This window comes from Haliaeetus albicilla, chromosome 9, assembly GCF_947461875.1.
Source record: "Haliaeetus albicilla chromosome 9, bHalAlb1.1, whole genome shotgun sequence".
In the NCBI taxonomy this organism is placed as follows: domain Eukaryota; kingdom Metazoa; phylum Chordata; class Aves; order Accipitriformes; family Accipitridae; genus Haliaeetus; species Haliaeetus albicilla.
In genome coordinates, this window is record NC_091491.1 from 14509204 (window position 1) to 14526280 (window position 17077).

General features: G+C 42.3%; 2 protein-coding genes and 1 long non-coding RNA gene across 3 annotated transcripts; 1 reads left to right on the top strand and 2 right to left on the bottom strand.

Moving 5' to 3' along the window:
* Nucleotides 1-1415: 1415 nt before the first annotated feature.
* RNF168 (ring finger protein 168) lies at nt 1416-9820 on the bottom strand. Its single transcript, XM_009916271.2, has 7 exons — nt 9676-9820; nt 8965-9308; nt 7983-8059; nt 6117-6293; nt 5299-5423; nt 4913-5000; nt 1416-4239 (listed from the first exon to the last, which is right to left on the bottom strand). Exons 2-7 carry the CDS (start codon nt 9263-9265, stop codon nt 3175-3177), a joined length of 1833 nt encoding a protein of 610 aa, XP_009914573.1. The 5' UTR covers nt 9266-9308; nt 9676-9820; the 3' UTR covers nt 1416-3174.
* A 360-nt stretch (nt 9821-10180) lies between these two features.
* Nucleotides 10181-16897, bottom strand: SMCO1 (single-pass membrane protein with coiled-coil domains 1). The gene is made up of 3 exons (XM_069791762.1): nt 16020-16897; nt 11437-11586; nt 10181-10773 (listed from the first exon to the last, which is right to left on the bottom strand). The coding sequence occupies exons 1-3, from the start codon at nt 16067-16069 to the stop codon at nt 10599-10601; spliced, it is 375 nt and encodes a 124-aa protein (XP_069647863.1). The 5' UTR covers nt 16070-16897; the 3' UTR covers nt 10181-10598.
* On the top strand, nt 11099-12887 carry LOC138686812 (uncharacterized). The gene is made up of 2 exons (XR_011326111.1): nt 11099-11543; nt 12079-12887. It is a non-coding gene; the product is annotated as an uncharacterized lncRNA (long non-coding RNA).
* Nucleotides 16898-17077: the final 180 nt, after the last annotated feature.

Here is a 17077-nt window from a genome sequence, read left to right on the forward strand (position 1 = left end):
GAATCACAGCAGCAGGATTTGCTATTGATGGCAAGGAGGTAAGTCTGTGCAAGACTGAAGAGTAAGATGCAAAAAGTCCCCCCTCCTTTATCGAACTTCTAACTGGTATTAGTTTAGTGCATTTCATAAACCTTACATGGAAGAGACACATAACCAACACAGCAAAAGGGAAAAGAAAGAATCCACAGAACAGATTGTGGAGGAAAAGGGAATGAATGCACAGGGTGCATTGCTGCCAGAAAAGGAAATTCTCCCTTGCCCACGCCCCTCTCGATGCTTCCCCTACCCCTTTAACATCTGGAATTAGATTGTGGAGAGTCCCCAAGTGCCAAACCTGGCACAAATGAAGGAACCTTGTCATTGGCAGCTCACTCCATGTTGTTGAGGGGTAGACTGCACGATCCTGCTGAATTAGTGAGCTCTCATACTGTGTTTTTTAAACAAAATGCCTCTTATCTTATGACTAAGTGTACATTACTTAGCATCAGCCTGCTACAAGGAGAGAGCTAGCCCCGAAACTAGGAGAGCAGCAGATTAACTCTAATAAAGATTAAGGCTATTGGGGGATATATATTTCATTTCTAGCTTCATTCTGTTCAGTGCTTCAGAATTCATCTGGATATTTATCTGTATGACCACACATGCCTCCCTTCCTTTTTTTTTTCACCGAGTATCTCTCAAACATCAGGACCTGGCTGTAAAAGCAACTCCAAAGCCAGCACTGCTGTACTGGAGCATAACGATGGCTGATCTGAGAAAAATACAGCAATTAACTGGGGTCAGAATTTGTAATAAATGCAAGACTATTTCTTACCTATGAATGGCCAGCAGTTCAAAACACTTGAGATTCAGACTTCTTCAGTGCTAGACATTAAAGGCAGTGATTGAGAAAAACAAGGCAGGCACCCAAACCCCTTAGAGGATTACAGCAGGACTGTCAGGACCACAGAAACAAAGTGTCTCATGCTGCAGGGACCTGTTGCATTGGGCATAAATTTCAGGGGTTTGGCAGCAGGTGGCTGCACGGGTGATCTGTGTGGGAAGAGGCCAGGAACTGCTCTGCAGCACTCCTAACCATTTCCAACCTGCTCTAAAATCCTAAACAACCCATTACACCAAAAAGGCACTAAATCAGAGGAGTATGCAGTGCCTCTCCTCAGACATACTTGAGAACAGGCAGCAGTTGTCAGGACACGTGATCTGGGAAGGAGGAGCTCCATGCCAGAGCAGGGACCATTTTTTGAGTAAGTTAAAAACAGTCATCAGACTCAAGAAATTGATTGTAAAATGAGGCTGAACAGACTTAAAAAATAAACTCTTTCTCCTCATCTGTTTTGAAAATGGAAAGTTTACTTCTTACGTGCTTATCATGACTGGAAAGACTGAGTGTCACTAGCATGAAAACAGTCAATATCTCTACCTTAAAGAACACTTTAATTAATGAAGGAATATACTTGACTGCATGGGTAAGACAGAAAACAACCCAAGCAAAGGTAAGGATTAAACAGAAACAGATCTATTTTGAAGGAAGGCTTCCAGCACAATGGTTGAGGCAGCAAGAGGAAAAGTGAATGATTTGCAACTGGTTGCCTGTTGTAACCTTCTCAAAAAGCATCTCAGAACAGATCATTTATTTATGAGAAACCCACCATTACTGGAGAGATGCAGACAAAGAAAAAAAAACAATTCACATTTTTGGCTTGGTGTGCTGTTGATGCTTTCAATGAAATTTCAGGTTTTGTTTTGTTTTTTAAACGTAAAAACTGCTTTGAAGTATTTTGTTACAAGTTTCCCAGAACGGAGTTAAAGTCTATAGATCATCAATGAGGTTCAAAAAAAAGTACACATTTAAAACATTTGCTAACTTTGATGACTAGCACACGCACTTCAGCAACGTAGATTGGTGCTTTGCTCTCTTTCAAACACGTACAGTGGAAAAGTATCTCATTACAAGCAAAGAAAGGCCAGAAGATGGGTTTCATAACAGCAACAGATAAAACAATCCAGCAAGATTACTTCCTCTGCTGAGTAGCAGCTGGTCAACTCTTCACCAGCCTCAACTTCTACAGGCCTCAGCTTCCCCCCATGCCTAAATTGTAATTCTTTTGAGTGACGTTAGTTTTAAACCCAACTGGAAGACAGTATTTGGTAGTCTCTCTAAAAACAGGGGCATGGAGGGGAACAGTTACGGCCAGACATGTGTTTATGTGAATCTTTAATTATAGTTATGCCATTACAGACAACTCCAGTTTTCAGTTGCTTTTCCCCCTTTTGGTTTAACCTTCTCCATCATAGCTGTCTTCTGGACTAACTATTTTTTCAATATTATGTGTTTTTAGTTAGACTCAAACCAGTTTGAGTATGAAAATTAAATAGCACTTAATATAGGTAATATTATCATACAAGAATAAACTCGGAGAACACTAGCAATAAGAAAACGAAAGTATCTTTTTTCCTAACGACAGTGAGAGTCAGATCTGCAGAAGTGACCTCTATGAACAGAGGTAAATGCAAGCCCACAACCACTTATGCTATTGGCATCTATGAAAGATCCTTGGCCCTGGCAGTGGCAGAAGGACCTGTTTTTTCCCGTCTGTGTTTAAGAAAGGGGTTAGTGTATGAGAGGGAGAAGGAAAGAGTGTGTCTGCAAGACTGGCTGTCTGGTTATGCTCTTGGTAACTGTCGTGCAAACAACGCAATTCAACAAACAGCCTAAATTCCGGTAACTTGCTTCAATTTAACAGAACAGTGGTTGTGCGGAGTGAAGCTTCAACCTTGCAGTTGGCAGACAACTGGAAATACAGATTCCTTTTTTTTTTAACTTGTTTCCTCCATGGAACATGCATCCTTTCCGTAGAAGGCTCCAATTGCTCATTTTAAGATAAGGCCATCAGTTATTTTTGTTTTTAAACACTAACAATATTAACACTCAAAATTAGGTAAATGCAAATGCTAGAAAACAAGCTGTAGTCAAGAAGACAAATTAAAATTTTTTAAAGTCTGGGGGCGTATGTTATTAAAACTTCTCAGAACATGTAACACTTTGTGGCCCAAAGCGATCCCCCTCAAAACCAGCAAATTTAAAACTGTTTACAGGAAGCTTTGCCTAACAGGAGGAAACAAACCACCACAGTTTTAATTCTTATTCCACCACATGTCTGTGTTTCTGTTGATCTACTCTGCAACAGAGCTTTTAAACATCTGAAGGATTGTCTTTTGCTTATTCTTAGGTAATGAACAAATATCATTTGTGTCACTGGTATTAACCACACAATTCAAAACTTTTCCTTCCTTGATGCTGGGTGGTTTCATTCGGACTCTGGTAGGGGACTGCCAGTTTTCATTGCAAGAACCTTTCCGAGTCTTGCGGTGATTTGTTTCAGCCTGTTTTTTTGGTACCTTTGAGTCTTTTGCCATCTTAGAACTTCCCTTTCTAGCAGGAGAGTCTTTCACAGACTGAGGTGGTTTGGTGCGAAGAAGGTACTCATCTGGGGAGCCCTTTTGTCGATTCAGTGTCCTTTCCTCCTTGTTTATCTGTTTTTGTAGCTGCAGAGCCAGAAGCCTGTCCTGCTCCTCTTGCATACGCCTTTCATAGAACTCCTGCTCAAAGGCTTTCTGTATTTGCAAGTTAAAATCATTTATCTGCTCCCCTTGGTCCTCTAAACTTTCTGGAAAAGTTCTTCTCCTCTTATCAAGCACGCACAAGTCAAGCACTGCTTCAGCTGGTGGCTCCAGCAACTTTCTTTTTGGAGTCTCCTTAGTGTTCTGCAGTCTCTCTGGTTTCTCTTCATCTGAGTGTCTAGCCACCTTCATGAGATCACATATTACACTTTTGCTGCCAGACATCACAGAATTTGTTGCTGACTGAATACAGGTACAAGTTTCAGCAGAGTTTGGAAGGTTTATGCTTTCTACATGTGTTAAACAGCCACTGTCTGACTCAATTTCATCATCTCCTTTGGATCTACGAAGAACTGTTCCAGATCCTTCCCCTTTTGTGATTCCATGAAGTGCATCTGGAACTTTGTCTCCTAGACAATTTGGTCCTGGTGTTTTTTCCTGCTTGGCAGTGGCCGTTTCTTCTGAAGCTGAGGCACTGAAATAGTTCATGCATGATTCCAAAAATGAGTCCTTAGCACTGGCATCTTTAATCACACCAGTCAGCTGCGGAGACAGCGTTGGCATTTCCTCTTGCTCGTCTTGCCACACAGAACTGCTGCCTTCATTGCTATTGGTCTCCTGCAGAAAAGGGAAAGACCACTAATAAAATAAATTTATCAAAAGCCAATGGGTGTGAATAAAATGCAAATCTCACTTCTCATAGCTGCACTGCTCACAACTACTCTGGGATATTAACTTGGATTCTTCTCTTTGAAAAAAATACATAATTGTTTAATAATTATGAAAATATTTAAAACAACCCACAGAAGCCTAGCTAAAGGACTGAAAACACAACTGCAGCATTCTCCTCTTAATCAATGACTCAAACCAACTGTTCAAGCCTGCTCACCTTCTGTTGAAGCCTAACAGGAAAGGTAGGACAGACAGACATGTGGAATGATGAAAATCAGTGTGCAACCTCCTCCAGTGAGCTCCAGAACCATCATTTTAGTTTTACACACTGTCGGTTGCAACCCAGAGCTTGCTGAAGACGTTCAGGTAAGGTACTTGTAAGGCTATACAGGGTAACTATGGAAGTAAGCCGTAGGTGTGCATCTACAGACTGTCAAGCATGGTTTCTTCTCTTTCTGCTTTGGGGAACCACAAATACGGAAGGTAGTTCAAAAAGGGCAGGATAAACTGCCCAGCGCTGATGTGCAAGGGGAATATAGGATTAGCAATCCTATAGGCAAGGGGAAAAATAACCCATAATTACTAACACTGAGATTTATAACAAAATGATTCTAGTTACCACAGAGTCAGAGTCACTCCTGCCTCTTCCTGCTGTTCTGGAGAATGATGCTGATCCCAATGGATGATGAAGCTTTGGAGACAGATACCTTAAAAGGAAAAAAAAAAAAGTATACCTTTTAAAACTTTTTTTCTTGAATTGTCAGTCCTTTGCATTAATCAATATCTTCAGGTTCATTCTGACAAACAAAAACAAAAGAAGGGCAAGTGTTTCTCTTCTCCTCCATACTACCCTATGCAGAGATGTTTTAACATTCAACAGTTTACATTTGCCCCAGATTACCCAGGGAAGTCGGACTACAGGATTCCAAGGAAGCAAATGGAGCAGAGGGACACTACACCAAGAAACAGACCAATAATTAAAGAAGAAAACCTTGAACTACTTACTTCTGAATGTCTCCAGGGCTGCTTGGTTTGTTCCTTGTCTTGCACAAACTAGCTGGGGATGTTTCAGCTGAGAAACTGCCTGCTGGTGAAGGACTGCTGAGCACATGTCCTTTGGAATCGTCATTCTTCGATAACAAGTAAAAATAGCATTATATAAAACAAAACACAACATAAACTGGAGAAAACTTGGAGAACTACTTCGTTTCTGCTGCAGAATTAGTTACTTTTGTCCAAAGAATTCTAGAACTGTAAGTCGTGGATAGTTATGGGATAAGAAATGTCACATGTTGTATGTGCACTTTCCTGTACCTGGCATTAAGGGACAAGAGGTTTTGCTCAAATAAGTACACAGGTTTCATCACTAGGACTATTATCGGGTAACAAAAACCAATCAACCCCCCCAAAATAAATTAACAAAACCAACCAACCAAACCCCAAAACATAAGGTAAACTTTCATTGCATGTTCCTTTTTTTCAGTACACGTTACAAATATCAATTTCTTCCAAAGAAGTATTTTGAAAACCATGCGGAAAAGGAAGTATTCAGAAGAAAACCAGTTTTAAAATGTTTCACAATGAAAACATCCATCACACGTTTCAAGTGCATATTACACAGGTAGAAGTGTTTGGGGTGTTTCACCCTCCCACTGGTTCTTCAAAAATTAATGGTCAATCAAGGATCTGAAGTACTGGGGGCTGACAACAGCTTCTAACTACAATTACAATAAATTATTCAAAATTTTAACTTTTGCTCTGAAAAGTCTAAGTTGCTAGTGCTATATCAAGGTTTTCGACGGCCACCCTTGATCCTAGCTCACCAGACTGTTGCTCAGCTGCCAGGCCAACTCTTCATCTTGCTTCAGCTGTTTCTCCATCTCCCTCCGCCTCTCTTCTGCCAATCTGCGTTCCTCCTCCTCTTCTGCTAGAAGCCGTTGAATGTATTCCTCACTTGCCTTGTTCTCCTCTTGCTCATGTGCTCGCCTTTCTGCCTCCACCTAAAAAAGATGTTTTTAAATGCATCTGGTTACTCCTGTAGGACCACACTTCATGCCAGAACCTCTCAGCTGACGTTCCTTAGATGTGAACGATCCACTATTCACAAAGACACTGCACACTTCAAAGCCAGTATTTAATTACACAAGTCTCCAAAGATGTTACAAACTGATCCTGCATGTAGAGTTTGATAACAGTGACCTACCTTTTGGTTTCTGTAAGACTATACCATTAACCTTGCTTGCCTGCAAGGTTAAATTCCATTACTCAGCTTTTCAAGATGTTAGTAACAGAAACGAAGATCTCCAAATACATGGACCGACACAGAAACTCAGACTAAGATTCTTTACAAGGCTGGATGCCAGCTAGACCACAGAATTTGCTCAACCTGCTTATATCATCGTAACCCCAATATTAGTGCAAGATGCCTAAAAGACAGAACACCTCTGTTCTGGAAGGGCCATTCTGCTCTCTTGAAACATGCAAAACCCAAAGCGGCAGACCAGGAATTTTAAATCTGCCTTCCTTATGGTGGATATCCACTCTTGATAAATCAGTTATGAGTAACTCGCACAAGGACAGCACAGTACTTCAAGAATGAATAAAGCTTTCTTAACTGGGTAATGGAATTTGGAAATCTGCTTTAGAGAAGAGCATCAAGCTGTACTACTACACAAGCTATGTTAAGTCTGAATTTGTTTCAAATCACGTATTAATGTCTTATGACTGGTGACAGACACCATTACTTGTTTCACTGCTTCTGGGCACCATCTCCATCAACCATCAATACTATTGCTGCCAATCAATCCTATCCCCTAACTGCCATAAAACGAATCCCCATAGTCCTCTGCTTCACATAGTTCCCCCTGCTCTTGTAACAACCAGCAACAGAAGTGTCAGCGTAAGGAGCATTCTTACAATAATTCTTACTACTACTGTGTCTCAATTGGAGGAAGAAGGATCATTAAATAGGCAAACATTAAGATTTCTTAAAAATCTCTTCTGATTTTTAAATGAACACAGATAACAGGGAGTGAGCAAATAAGAAATAAAATGCTGTATGTTCATTACTGAAGCTCATCTAATTGTGGTCTGTTACTTAAGGAGGGAAATCAAGAAGGCAAGTATAAGACCAAAGCCCAAACAGTTCCAAATTTTTGCATTTGCTAGCCCGAAATACTTTATGTGCATCTGAGGACCTATAAAAGGCATTTTAGTATGTGTGGGCAGGGATGCAGATAGAGAAAGGTGACACTCTAACCCTGAAATAACTCTTCTGCAGAGTTTTCGGAAATACGGGGTATTGACTAAGAGACACCTGCCTGGGCGTTCTGCCATGCTGGCACCTCTATGTGTTTCCTAGCCTGTGAAGCACACCTGCTTGTGGGGACAACAAGGCAACATATGTTACTGGACCGACTGAGAGGGTGAGGTAGGAAGTATAGATCAACCAGCACAAGGAAACTCGGGAAATGTCGCCTCATGTCAAACACAAGGAAGCCTCTCCTCTTCTATAAAAGATACAAATTTAATTCATGCTTCAGGAATGACCAGTGTGTTCTTCCAGCAGCAGTGCCCTTTTAAGTACCTTTCTTTTTCATTAAATAACATTACAGATGTTTGTGGGAACAATTAAAATAACTAGATACAAAGCATTTATGTTATGCTTTTAAATATATTTTTAGACTTACCTTGCTAATCTCTGCTTCATATTCCTGCCTCAGTTCCCCAGGCTTGCTCAGCTGGTGTCGCGGATGGGGGACACAGACTAATTGAGAGGAAGGAGAGAAAAAAAACACAATTGAGGAAGAAAGCAAGATCATGACAGTCAACAATGAAAAATTTTAACAAAAGATGACTTTCATAGCCTGTCACAGGAATGATTTGACTTAAATCAAGTGCCATGAAAAAAAAGCACTTTGTGTTACAAAGGAACAAAATAAAAAAGCACTGTGTTACAGAGTGGCAAAAACAGTCAGTGTTTTCCAAGCACTCTATATAAAGCAAATATGTATGCTGACCATAACTTGCGACTTTCGCTTTTGGTGATTAAAAGACTTCATAATACTGCAAGTGGAACAACATGTCATAGAGCCAACCTACCAATTAGTCTCCCCCAAGGGAGCTTACAACATAATAAACCCTCAAATCCTTCTTCAAAGAGTTAATCAGATTTCACCTCCTTTTCTCTGACACCACAGTTTCAGGCTTAGAGACTCTCGCAAAGACTGAAGCCCTGGCACTTCTAACCAAAATAATTAAGAGCATCTAAGAGTTGAAAAATGCTTAACCACTTCACTTACTTGAAAGCGGTAAACACACACACACAAATACTCCACTTACAGTTTTACAGCTGAAGTTGACCAGTAATGAATTACTGCCTTTGCAAGGACAGGCAGCCATACACCAATGCTTTGTGCAAAACACATGAACAAATATCCACTTAAATGACCAGAAAATATAACTTATCCTCTGTATTACACATGGAAGGGACATGGATGGCCATTTCTCTGCCTTGCAAGTCCCTTTCACAGGTGAGCTCTGACACTGCGTTTTCTAGCAGTAACACAGCCTGTCTACACACAGTTTCTTATTTCACAACATTCAAAGTCCACCAACAGTAATTACTTTGGTAAAGCAGAGACGTCCCAGGACAAGTGACATTTTACTTACTTTCCTCTTCCAAATCCTGTCCGTTAATCCTACGCTCACACTCCTTTGGGTAATTCTTCTGAATCTTTTCCCAGAATTCCCAGTTGATAAGAGTATTTCTGCGGGCATTATATCGTGCCCAGGAAGAGACTCGACGCCGACAAAAAGGGCAACAAAGACTGGCCTTTTCAACTGTCAGCTGGAAGCAAGAATTGCAGAGGGTATGGTTGCATGGCAGTGTCACAGGCTCCACAAAGATCTCCATGCAAATTTGGCAGAGGCAGTCAGACAAGGAAAGCGGAGCCTCCAATTTCTGCGACATACTGACTTGAAGTAGAGGAACAAGACTAGTACAACATCAGTACCTGAAAGCAAAAAGAAACATGTTATTTTACTTCCTCTAACAAATATAAAAGAAAATAGAAAATGCTCAGTTTTACAGCTACTTTATGAAAGCATTAGTGGATTTAAGAAGTCTGCTTAAAGTGGTTCCTTCTGCTCACGATCTGAATGGTTCTCGACTTTCAGAGGAACATGCAGGTCTTTCCAGAAGTCATGGAGAAACTGTAGCAGGTTTTCCTACCACGGTTTCCTGTGAGTTATAACAGGTGCTTTGGGGATAGCAAGGAGGTGGTAAGGAGAAGGGGGAAAGAAGGTGAGAGTTCTTCCAGCATTTGGCCTCTATTAGTGATAAGCTATGCTCACGTTTGGTAGATACATTATCACAGTTACCTTAACCTTCCATTCAGTCAATTTTTCAGTACATGCACATCCTTCAAAAGCTGCTTCTGGTACAGACTTGGTTTCACCATGTTCTGAAGGCAAAATACAACATCCCAACACATCAGAGGAGAGGAGGCTCTTCCTCTTTCACTCACTTGCTTAAGCTGGGACTAAAAAGCCAAAACACTTTTCGTTAATATAAGCAAAGAACTAACCAATACATTCAACACTTCAGCATCTTCCTGTATGAATTAAAATGGTGGGGATGATCCAGCCTTTCTATCACCAATGCTCCTCATAGGATTTTTCCACTTGGCCCAGAAATACTGCGGAACAAAGAATAAAAGACACATACAGGAAACAGGATAAAAATACTGGGTTTTTTTAAGTTACAGGAACTTAAGAAAAGTTCTTACAAGCTTCTTAAAAACAGCCAGCTTCACAGAGACAGGAGATCCTTCTGACAGAAAGACTGCAATTTCAGTCACACAGGAACTCGACATGGAGACAAATATACTTTAAGTCGGGCTTTATTGTTTCTGCTCTCCCTTTGTTGATTAAACAAATCCTTTAATTTTTCAAAAAAGGACGCTAGATAACATGGAAACACCCGGTTTTTACAGGGGGTTTGTTAAACAGACCTCAAAAGTCCACGCACACCTCTTCTGGGCCGATTTCAATTTGTACATAGACAGAAAAAAATAACGCGTTCTAAGTCCCGAAGACGGGGGTGCCCGGAGAAGCCGTGGGGCAGCCCCACACACACCACCGCCGGGGCCCGGCTCACAGGGACGCCGTTCCACCGCTACGGAGCCGCCAGCGGGAAGAGGCTGGGCCTTCCCCTCCCCCCCCCCCGCCTCCCGCCCGGCGGCCGCCCCCTCCTCAGCCCCCCGCACACCCCCGGTCCCCGAGCGATCGGTCAAAGGAAGGAGTCAGCACCCACCCAGCTGCAGCTCCGCGGCGGGGGCGCAGCTGCCTTCGGGCCCGCCGGCAGGCAAGGCTGCGGCCTCCCGCAATGGCCGCCGCCGTGGCGCAGCCCGCCCGCCCCGCCCACGGCTGAGGGGCCGCTCCCGCCGCCCGCTCTCTCGCTCCTCCTCCGAGCCGAGCCTGCCGGGAGAGAGAGAGCGAGGGGCCCTCAGCGGGGCTGGGGGACGGGGCCGGCCCGCCGCGGGGCTAAAGGCCGTCCTCCGCCTCACCGAACCCCCGGAGGGCCCCGGGACGCGCCTCCGTCTCCCGGCGGTGCTGCAGTTTTATTGTCTAAAGAAGTATTTCAGCCGTAAATAGTTAGAAAGGCAGCCTGACTAGAGCCTGTTTCCCCGGGTGCATGGAAAGCAAGAAACTCTCGGTCAGAAGATGGGAAGACCGAGCCTAGGCTGGGTGCTAAAAATGTGAATCTTCTGGCCATATTTAATTGGAGAAAGTAATCACAGTGTTAAGGAGTTGGGGTTTTTTTTCCTTCACTTTCTGTGGGACAAGAGTTACGCAAACAGGCTTGACGTCCCTGCTATCCTGGAAGCAGCATGGCTGTTTTTAAACCACATAAATATTTCATAGACTGGGCGGTTGGTTTTGCTTTCTAAAGAAACAGTTATCAAAGGAACCGTACTTTTTCCTCATATTGCGCATCTCTGCAGTAAATAGCAATCCCGACTGGGAAAGGAAAGTACGTCAGGAGGGGTTGTGCAGCCTGGCGTTGGAGAGTACCCACAGTCACACCAGCATCACCTGCGTGTGCGGGACGAGGACTGACCGATCCCTCCCCATGCTCACCCTTCTGCAGGCGCCCACGTCCACGGGCCATCCTGGCTCATCTGTTTCTCCAGCATCTTGGCCTGCAGCTCGAATTTCTGCGCCAGGTTCTGCAAGCTTGAGTCCAGGTCTGTGAACTGAGCCTCCAAGGTTTGCAGCTTGGTTTCTACTCTGAGGGATGGAAAACAAGGGCATTTCATAAGGACTTGGGCATCAACCGGTGTCACTTGCTGCAGTGATGGCGGGTGACACTTATGTTGCACTGTGAACAGCTCCAGAGCCCATTCTGGGGCTCCTCCCAAGCTGTATGGGAACGTACACAGCTAGAAATTAAGTTTTTTTGATGTTGCCCAGGTCTTTTTGGCCCTTCCCTGGTGCAGAGGTCTTATAACTTGTAAAAACAGATGCAAGACTTGTATTTAGATACGTCTGCAGGTCTCAATCATTTGCATTAATGTTGGTGGTGCAGTTTTTTTCTCTCATACATTTGGAGATGATTTGTGCTTTTGCTTGTAGTGTCAAGATCTTTTGAACCATTTTCATTTGACATTGAACAGAACTTCTCATTCCTCCTCAGATTAAAAATGATGCAAGTAATAAATAAGCCACCCGCAGTGTTTCTTCTCCCGTCAGCTCACCCTGCTCTGGTTTTCCCTTTTATAGGACTGTTGTTTCACAGAACAACTGTGTGATAAGAAGACCTTGGTGAAACAGCACTAAGAAAACTGCTTTGTAGCTGGTATTTGTTAGCTGCTTTTTCATTACTCAGTATCTGTTGCAGTTTTCCTTACTAAAAAAAAAAAGGTGCATCTTTGTAGTCTCTTAAATTATAATCCTAAAGGTGGGGGTTTGAGTCTGAGCTACTTCACTTTTGCTTAAGAAAACTGCCAGGTTTAAAAGAACTTACTGTGTTTAGGGACAAAGTATGAGGGAATGCAAGTATTTATGCTTTGTACCCGTTGGCAGCTCTTTACTCAAGGAGTAGGATATGTTGGTCTTCTGTCCTTCCGGGGGTGGCTTTTGTAAAGACAGTTTGCTTTAAGTTTGCCTCAGTTAGCTGATTTATGTTGAGGTGTGTCCTTGAGAATCCTGAGGATCTCAAAGCTATCAACATATGAATCATTCAAAGTTCTTTCCTAAATACTGAACAAATATCTCAGTACTATGTACCCTACAAGCAATTTACTAGCAGAACATCAGCCACTCCTTACAGACTTTTGTGATTTTTCTTTGCATTTTAGTGGCAGAACTTCAGGCTGTATCAGTTAAAAACTATGCCATTGCTAAATTTTATTACGGGCAAGACCCTACATTTTTTTCTTTAGCCCCTCTTTCTTCATCCCCAGTTTGCTCCACTGCTTCTGTTACTATTGTTATTGTATTGTTCTAATGTTTAAGAAATTGGATTCTGATTGTGTTCTACCTGTGTTAAACACTGCATTAAGGTCTTTATCTTGTTTGTTGTGGCCCTATTTCATTTATCTTTGGCTGAACATTTTTGTAAGGACAAAATACACAGTAGTTTTCAGGTGATGACGTTAAAAAAAACCAACCACCCACAAAAAACACCCTGCAAACAAACAGAGGTTAACTTCAGATTGGATGAACAGCAGATTAAATAATTTACCATTAGTTTTCCCTTCTTTCACACATATTCCACAGTATTTTGAAGCCTGTTTTAAGAGAAGAACCAAGAACGTCATTGCTTCACTAACAGTAGCCCCCCCCTCTACCTGCCTTCCTCTTCTCCTGCTTTGGGTTCTGTCTGCAGTTGACCTGAGTGAGGAGAAAATAAAAAGGCATCAACAATGGCATGTTTTTCTATGTCTCCCTGACAGCTTGTGCAGATCCTCATCTAATGATTTGCTGTTGTTTCCTGAGGCTAGGAGACTTCCTTTGCCATCTTGTGAAAACTGCTTACATACTGACCTCACTTTGGTAGGGCTCCTCTTGCTTCAGCAAGATTTTTATTTCTCAGAGCCTCCTGTCTCTTGCTGGGTCACAGCAGAGATTTTGAAACTGGGCCCAGTTCTTACTGGGCGTTGGATTTCAACTAATTATTGTCCCTCACGTTGCACATCATTCCTGCACTAACTTTTGGGGAAGGGGGGATGTCACCTGTTTAAATGTATTTATGTGTGCATACTTGCTGAGAGAATTTCAGGACTAAAATAGAATTTAATTGAAAAATTGAGCTTGTGTGATGTAGAAATGCAGGTAGTTCAGAAGAATCAGAAGAGTCGATACGTCATAACGGGATTGAGTCTGTCAGCACACAGAGAGCAAGTGTATAACCTGAGGTGAGGTGGGTCAATACTTGCTGTGAATAAGTTTCACATCCACTTCATATCTATAGCTGCACAAGCAGAGAACAACAATCTAATAGGATAATACAATGTGGTAGTGCAGAAACTCCAATAGTAAGAGTTTCAAGAATAACACAGTGCAAGCACTCTTTGAGAGAGAGGGGGGTAATTATCAGAAAATTAGTATATTCTTCAGGGTTTGCTGGGTGGATAATGAGAGCTGTCCTGGGAGAGATACTTGCCTGTGAATTGCTCCCCGATTTGGAGCTTTTTATCAAGGTAAATAAGCTTCCTAATGGCTCATTGTTGCGAGCTTTCTCCTCTACAAATTAAAGTTACCAAAGATCTCATCATTAATGCTACTGTCAGCACTGTAGTTGTTTTTCAGCAGCCTTTAGTCCAATGCTTTCATATTTGCCCAGTTTTGTCTTTCCAGCACTTTTTTGATACGGGGTGTATTGCCTGTCTGTAAATTACTCCTGTGTATTTTTAAGCATCTGTAGCGAACATTTCAGCATTTGCTAATTTTGGTTCTATAAACGTTTGTTCAGTTACACCATGGTAGAACCAATCTCAGTAACTAATCATATACAGCTTTTTGTAAATTCTGAAAGAATCAGTGCTGCTGTCTCTTGAGCAAAATTCTGAATGAAACGAGGAAGAATAGATTAAACCTCCTGCTTTCATTTCAGTCATGACCTCTAAACACTTCTTCCTTTAATGTAAGTGAAGTTACCATTGAGTCGGTCTAGTGTATGCACAAACCACATCCCCATTCTTTACCAGAAAGCTTTTAAAGTTCTCTTCTTGTTAGCATCCAGAACATACTTGGAAGATTTGCAATAAAAGCTCTAGCACTCCCACTTTTCTGAAAGCATGGTTGTATATGTAACCTTATTTCTGCTGTTCGGGCATTTACAGAAAATGACATTTTTCATTACTTTAGAGCTGTCACATCAGTTTTATTTTCCAGGCCAATGCAGAGCCCCACACTTCGCTACAGCTCTTCCTGTACGCTCACTTCATGGTACCAATTAGATGCATGCTTCTTCAATCAGTTTCCCACAAACTTAATTTTCACTTTTTCTTTCAGGAATGGTTCCTGCATTTCTGTTTCTCTCTCCAATCGGGTCTCTAGTATCTTTTTTTGCAGTTACTGTTGTGTGAATTGGAGTCATAAAAGCTGTTGGTGAACAATGTTAGTATCTTGACCAGAGGAGCAGTTTCTTACCAAGTCTGTCAGATGGTGTTAGCCTGTAATCATCAGCCGTCATAGTCTCGAGAGACAGTAATCATTTTTACTACAGGTAAACCAGAGTTATATGTATAACACCTAAGCTGACTTAAAAATTTCTTGCCTGATACCATTTGCACAGTACCTTTAAAGGTAGTATATGAAAATCCATACATGAAAATCTACTGAGAGGGAACACTCTCTCATCTGTCTCTAACTGTAGAGAGTTTCAGACCGTTTTTCAACTCTTTTTCCTGGAAGGCCACGCTCATGTCCTATATTTGATCCCATGATGTTGTCTGCCCAGCTGGTTAGAGACACAATCTACCAGCAACTGTGCTGTCGCAGTGCAGCTGAACACGTGGACTCATGCCAGCAGGGACAGCTTAGGCCAGGTTATTTCACATGAAGCCAATGAACCTGTCGGTCAAGTGTTGCTCTTCCAAGTACAGGTTTTGAAAATGGGTGGTGAATCAGCATCACCTATGTCCCAATTCCTCAGCGATGGTAATTTTCTTTCTTTAAACTTCTAAGAAAGGTCCGTTCTCAGGGTTTTTTTTTGTTAATGATAATCACTTACTTACTATCTTTGAACCCTCCAGACTCAGGCATTTTCCCAAATTCAGAACTTCATCCCAAATCTCCCATTTACTACAGTAGTGGAGTGCAAACCCGAATTTCCCGTTATTCATAATTGCCCAGCAACGCTTCATGCAGCTACAGGCCTTTGCTGATGGAGCAATTGCGCAAATCCTGCAGCAAACAGCCAGGAGTAGCAGTCTGCATGCTGGCCAGAACAGCGTTCATGAAAGGGTGCAGCTTGTGGCTCTATCCCCCCTCCCTCCCCAACGAGTAAAGGAGAAGCAGAAGATTGCTCATGAACTACTCCCTTCCAGTATACACACAATGTATATTTACATCCTATCTATTACCCATGAAAATTTCCAAGGAAGCACAGGTTTGTCATGCTAACAGAGTCTTGTCTCCTCTCCCCTGCCCCGGTCCTCTATGCCCCTCGTCCTTCCCAGTCCCTTAGAGCAGTGCTAGCACAACCCTTTAATGACCTGTTTAATATGTCGTTCAGGGAGCGCAGAGAGATGCTGGCTTTAGCCATCTTCCTGGAGAACACAAGGAGAAGAAATAAAAGCCGGAGTGGGCTTGATCCTCTCTCCCGAAGCAGGCAGCAACAACAGGGACAGGGGATCCAACTCTTGCTGGAGGTTGTTTGTACCGAGGCTTTTTATAGACTGTATATCCAAATATAGGTCATCGGGGCACAGACACATGCTCATGAACATATCACATACTGAACTACACATCCAGACCACTTCCTCTGACCCACGGATCCTGCCTGTCTTCATACATAAATTAATTCAGAAGTAACACGGAAGGGGGTACCTACACTATTCTGCTTTTTTGCTGTGTTCTGGCTTCATTTTGCTGTAGTGCCCACCAGTTAGTTCATGTCTTGGGCCAAAGTTTCCTGCTGTTAAAGGCTGTACAAGCAGATTGCTTTTTTTTTTTTTGTTTGTTTCAAAAAAAAGGTATAATGGTAAAATCAAATCTGGATGAGAATGAGTTGCGTTTGGTTGTGGGGAGCTACTTTGAGCAAAACCAACACAACTGGCTAATGATTTTCAGGAGCTGGGTATGCAAAAAAAGAGCTGGAAATTTTTCCATCAAAAAGAAAAAAAGAAGGCAGATAGATAATGTGCGTTGGGTAACAGCACAGCTGGTGAAACAAGACAGCGCAAACCCCCACATCAGTGAAGCAGGTCGTCAGCCACTATCAGGCATTCAGTTTTGTGAAAGGTTAAGGACGGCCTGAGGAAAAAAAAAAGTTTTTTTTCCTTTTAATTATTTGCCCATTCCATGGGAAATCCAGCATGAATTGAACATATCCAGAGCTACAGCATTCCCATTTAGCTACATTATGCCCACCTTCAACTTGCAAATTAAGAGATGTTTCTAGCAAGCCAAGTTCTGCTCATTATGTTTTCAGAGCTTTGGGAAGACAGTGGAAGTATTTGGGTAAGGAGGAGCCATGCCTTTGGCCCTTTATATTCCCCCTGTGATGGGGTATACAATACGCTTCTTGACACAATTTTGTGTACATCTGGCA

What these genes read in the sequence shown, in the direction of transcription:
- RNF168 (XM_009916271.2), bottom strand. Translation starts at nt 9,265, where the DNA reads ATGTCGCAGAAATTGGAGGCTCCGCTTTCCTTGTCTGACTGCCTCTGC. An exon ending in ACAGGATTTGGAAGAGGAAA is followed by an intron (nt 8,060 to 8,964) that starts GTAAGTAAAATG and finishes CCTCTCAATTAG; the next exon opens with TCTGTGTCCCCCATCCGCGA. An exon ending in AGCCCTGGAGACATTCAGAA is followed by an intron (nt 5,001 to 5,298) that starts GTAAGTAGTTCA and finishes TTTCCTTTTAAG; the next exon opens with GTATCTGTCTCCAAAGCTTC.
- SMCO1 (XM_069791762.1), bottom strand. Translation starts at nt 16,069, where the DNA reads ATGGCTAAAGCCAGCATCTCTCTGCGCTCCCTGAACGACATATTAAAC. An exon ending in CTGAACGACATATTAAACAG is followed by an intron (nt 11,587 to 16,019) that starts GTCATTAAAGGG and finishes TCCATCCCTCAG; the next exon opens with AGTAGAAACCAAGCTGCAAA. An exon ending in ACGTGGGCGCCTGCAGAAGG is followed by an intron (nt 10,774 to 11,436) that starts GTGAGCATGGGG and finishes CTCTCCCGGCAG; the next exon opens with GCTCGGCTCGGAGGAGGAGC.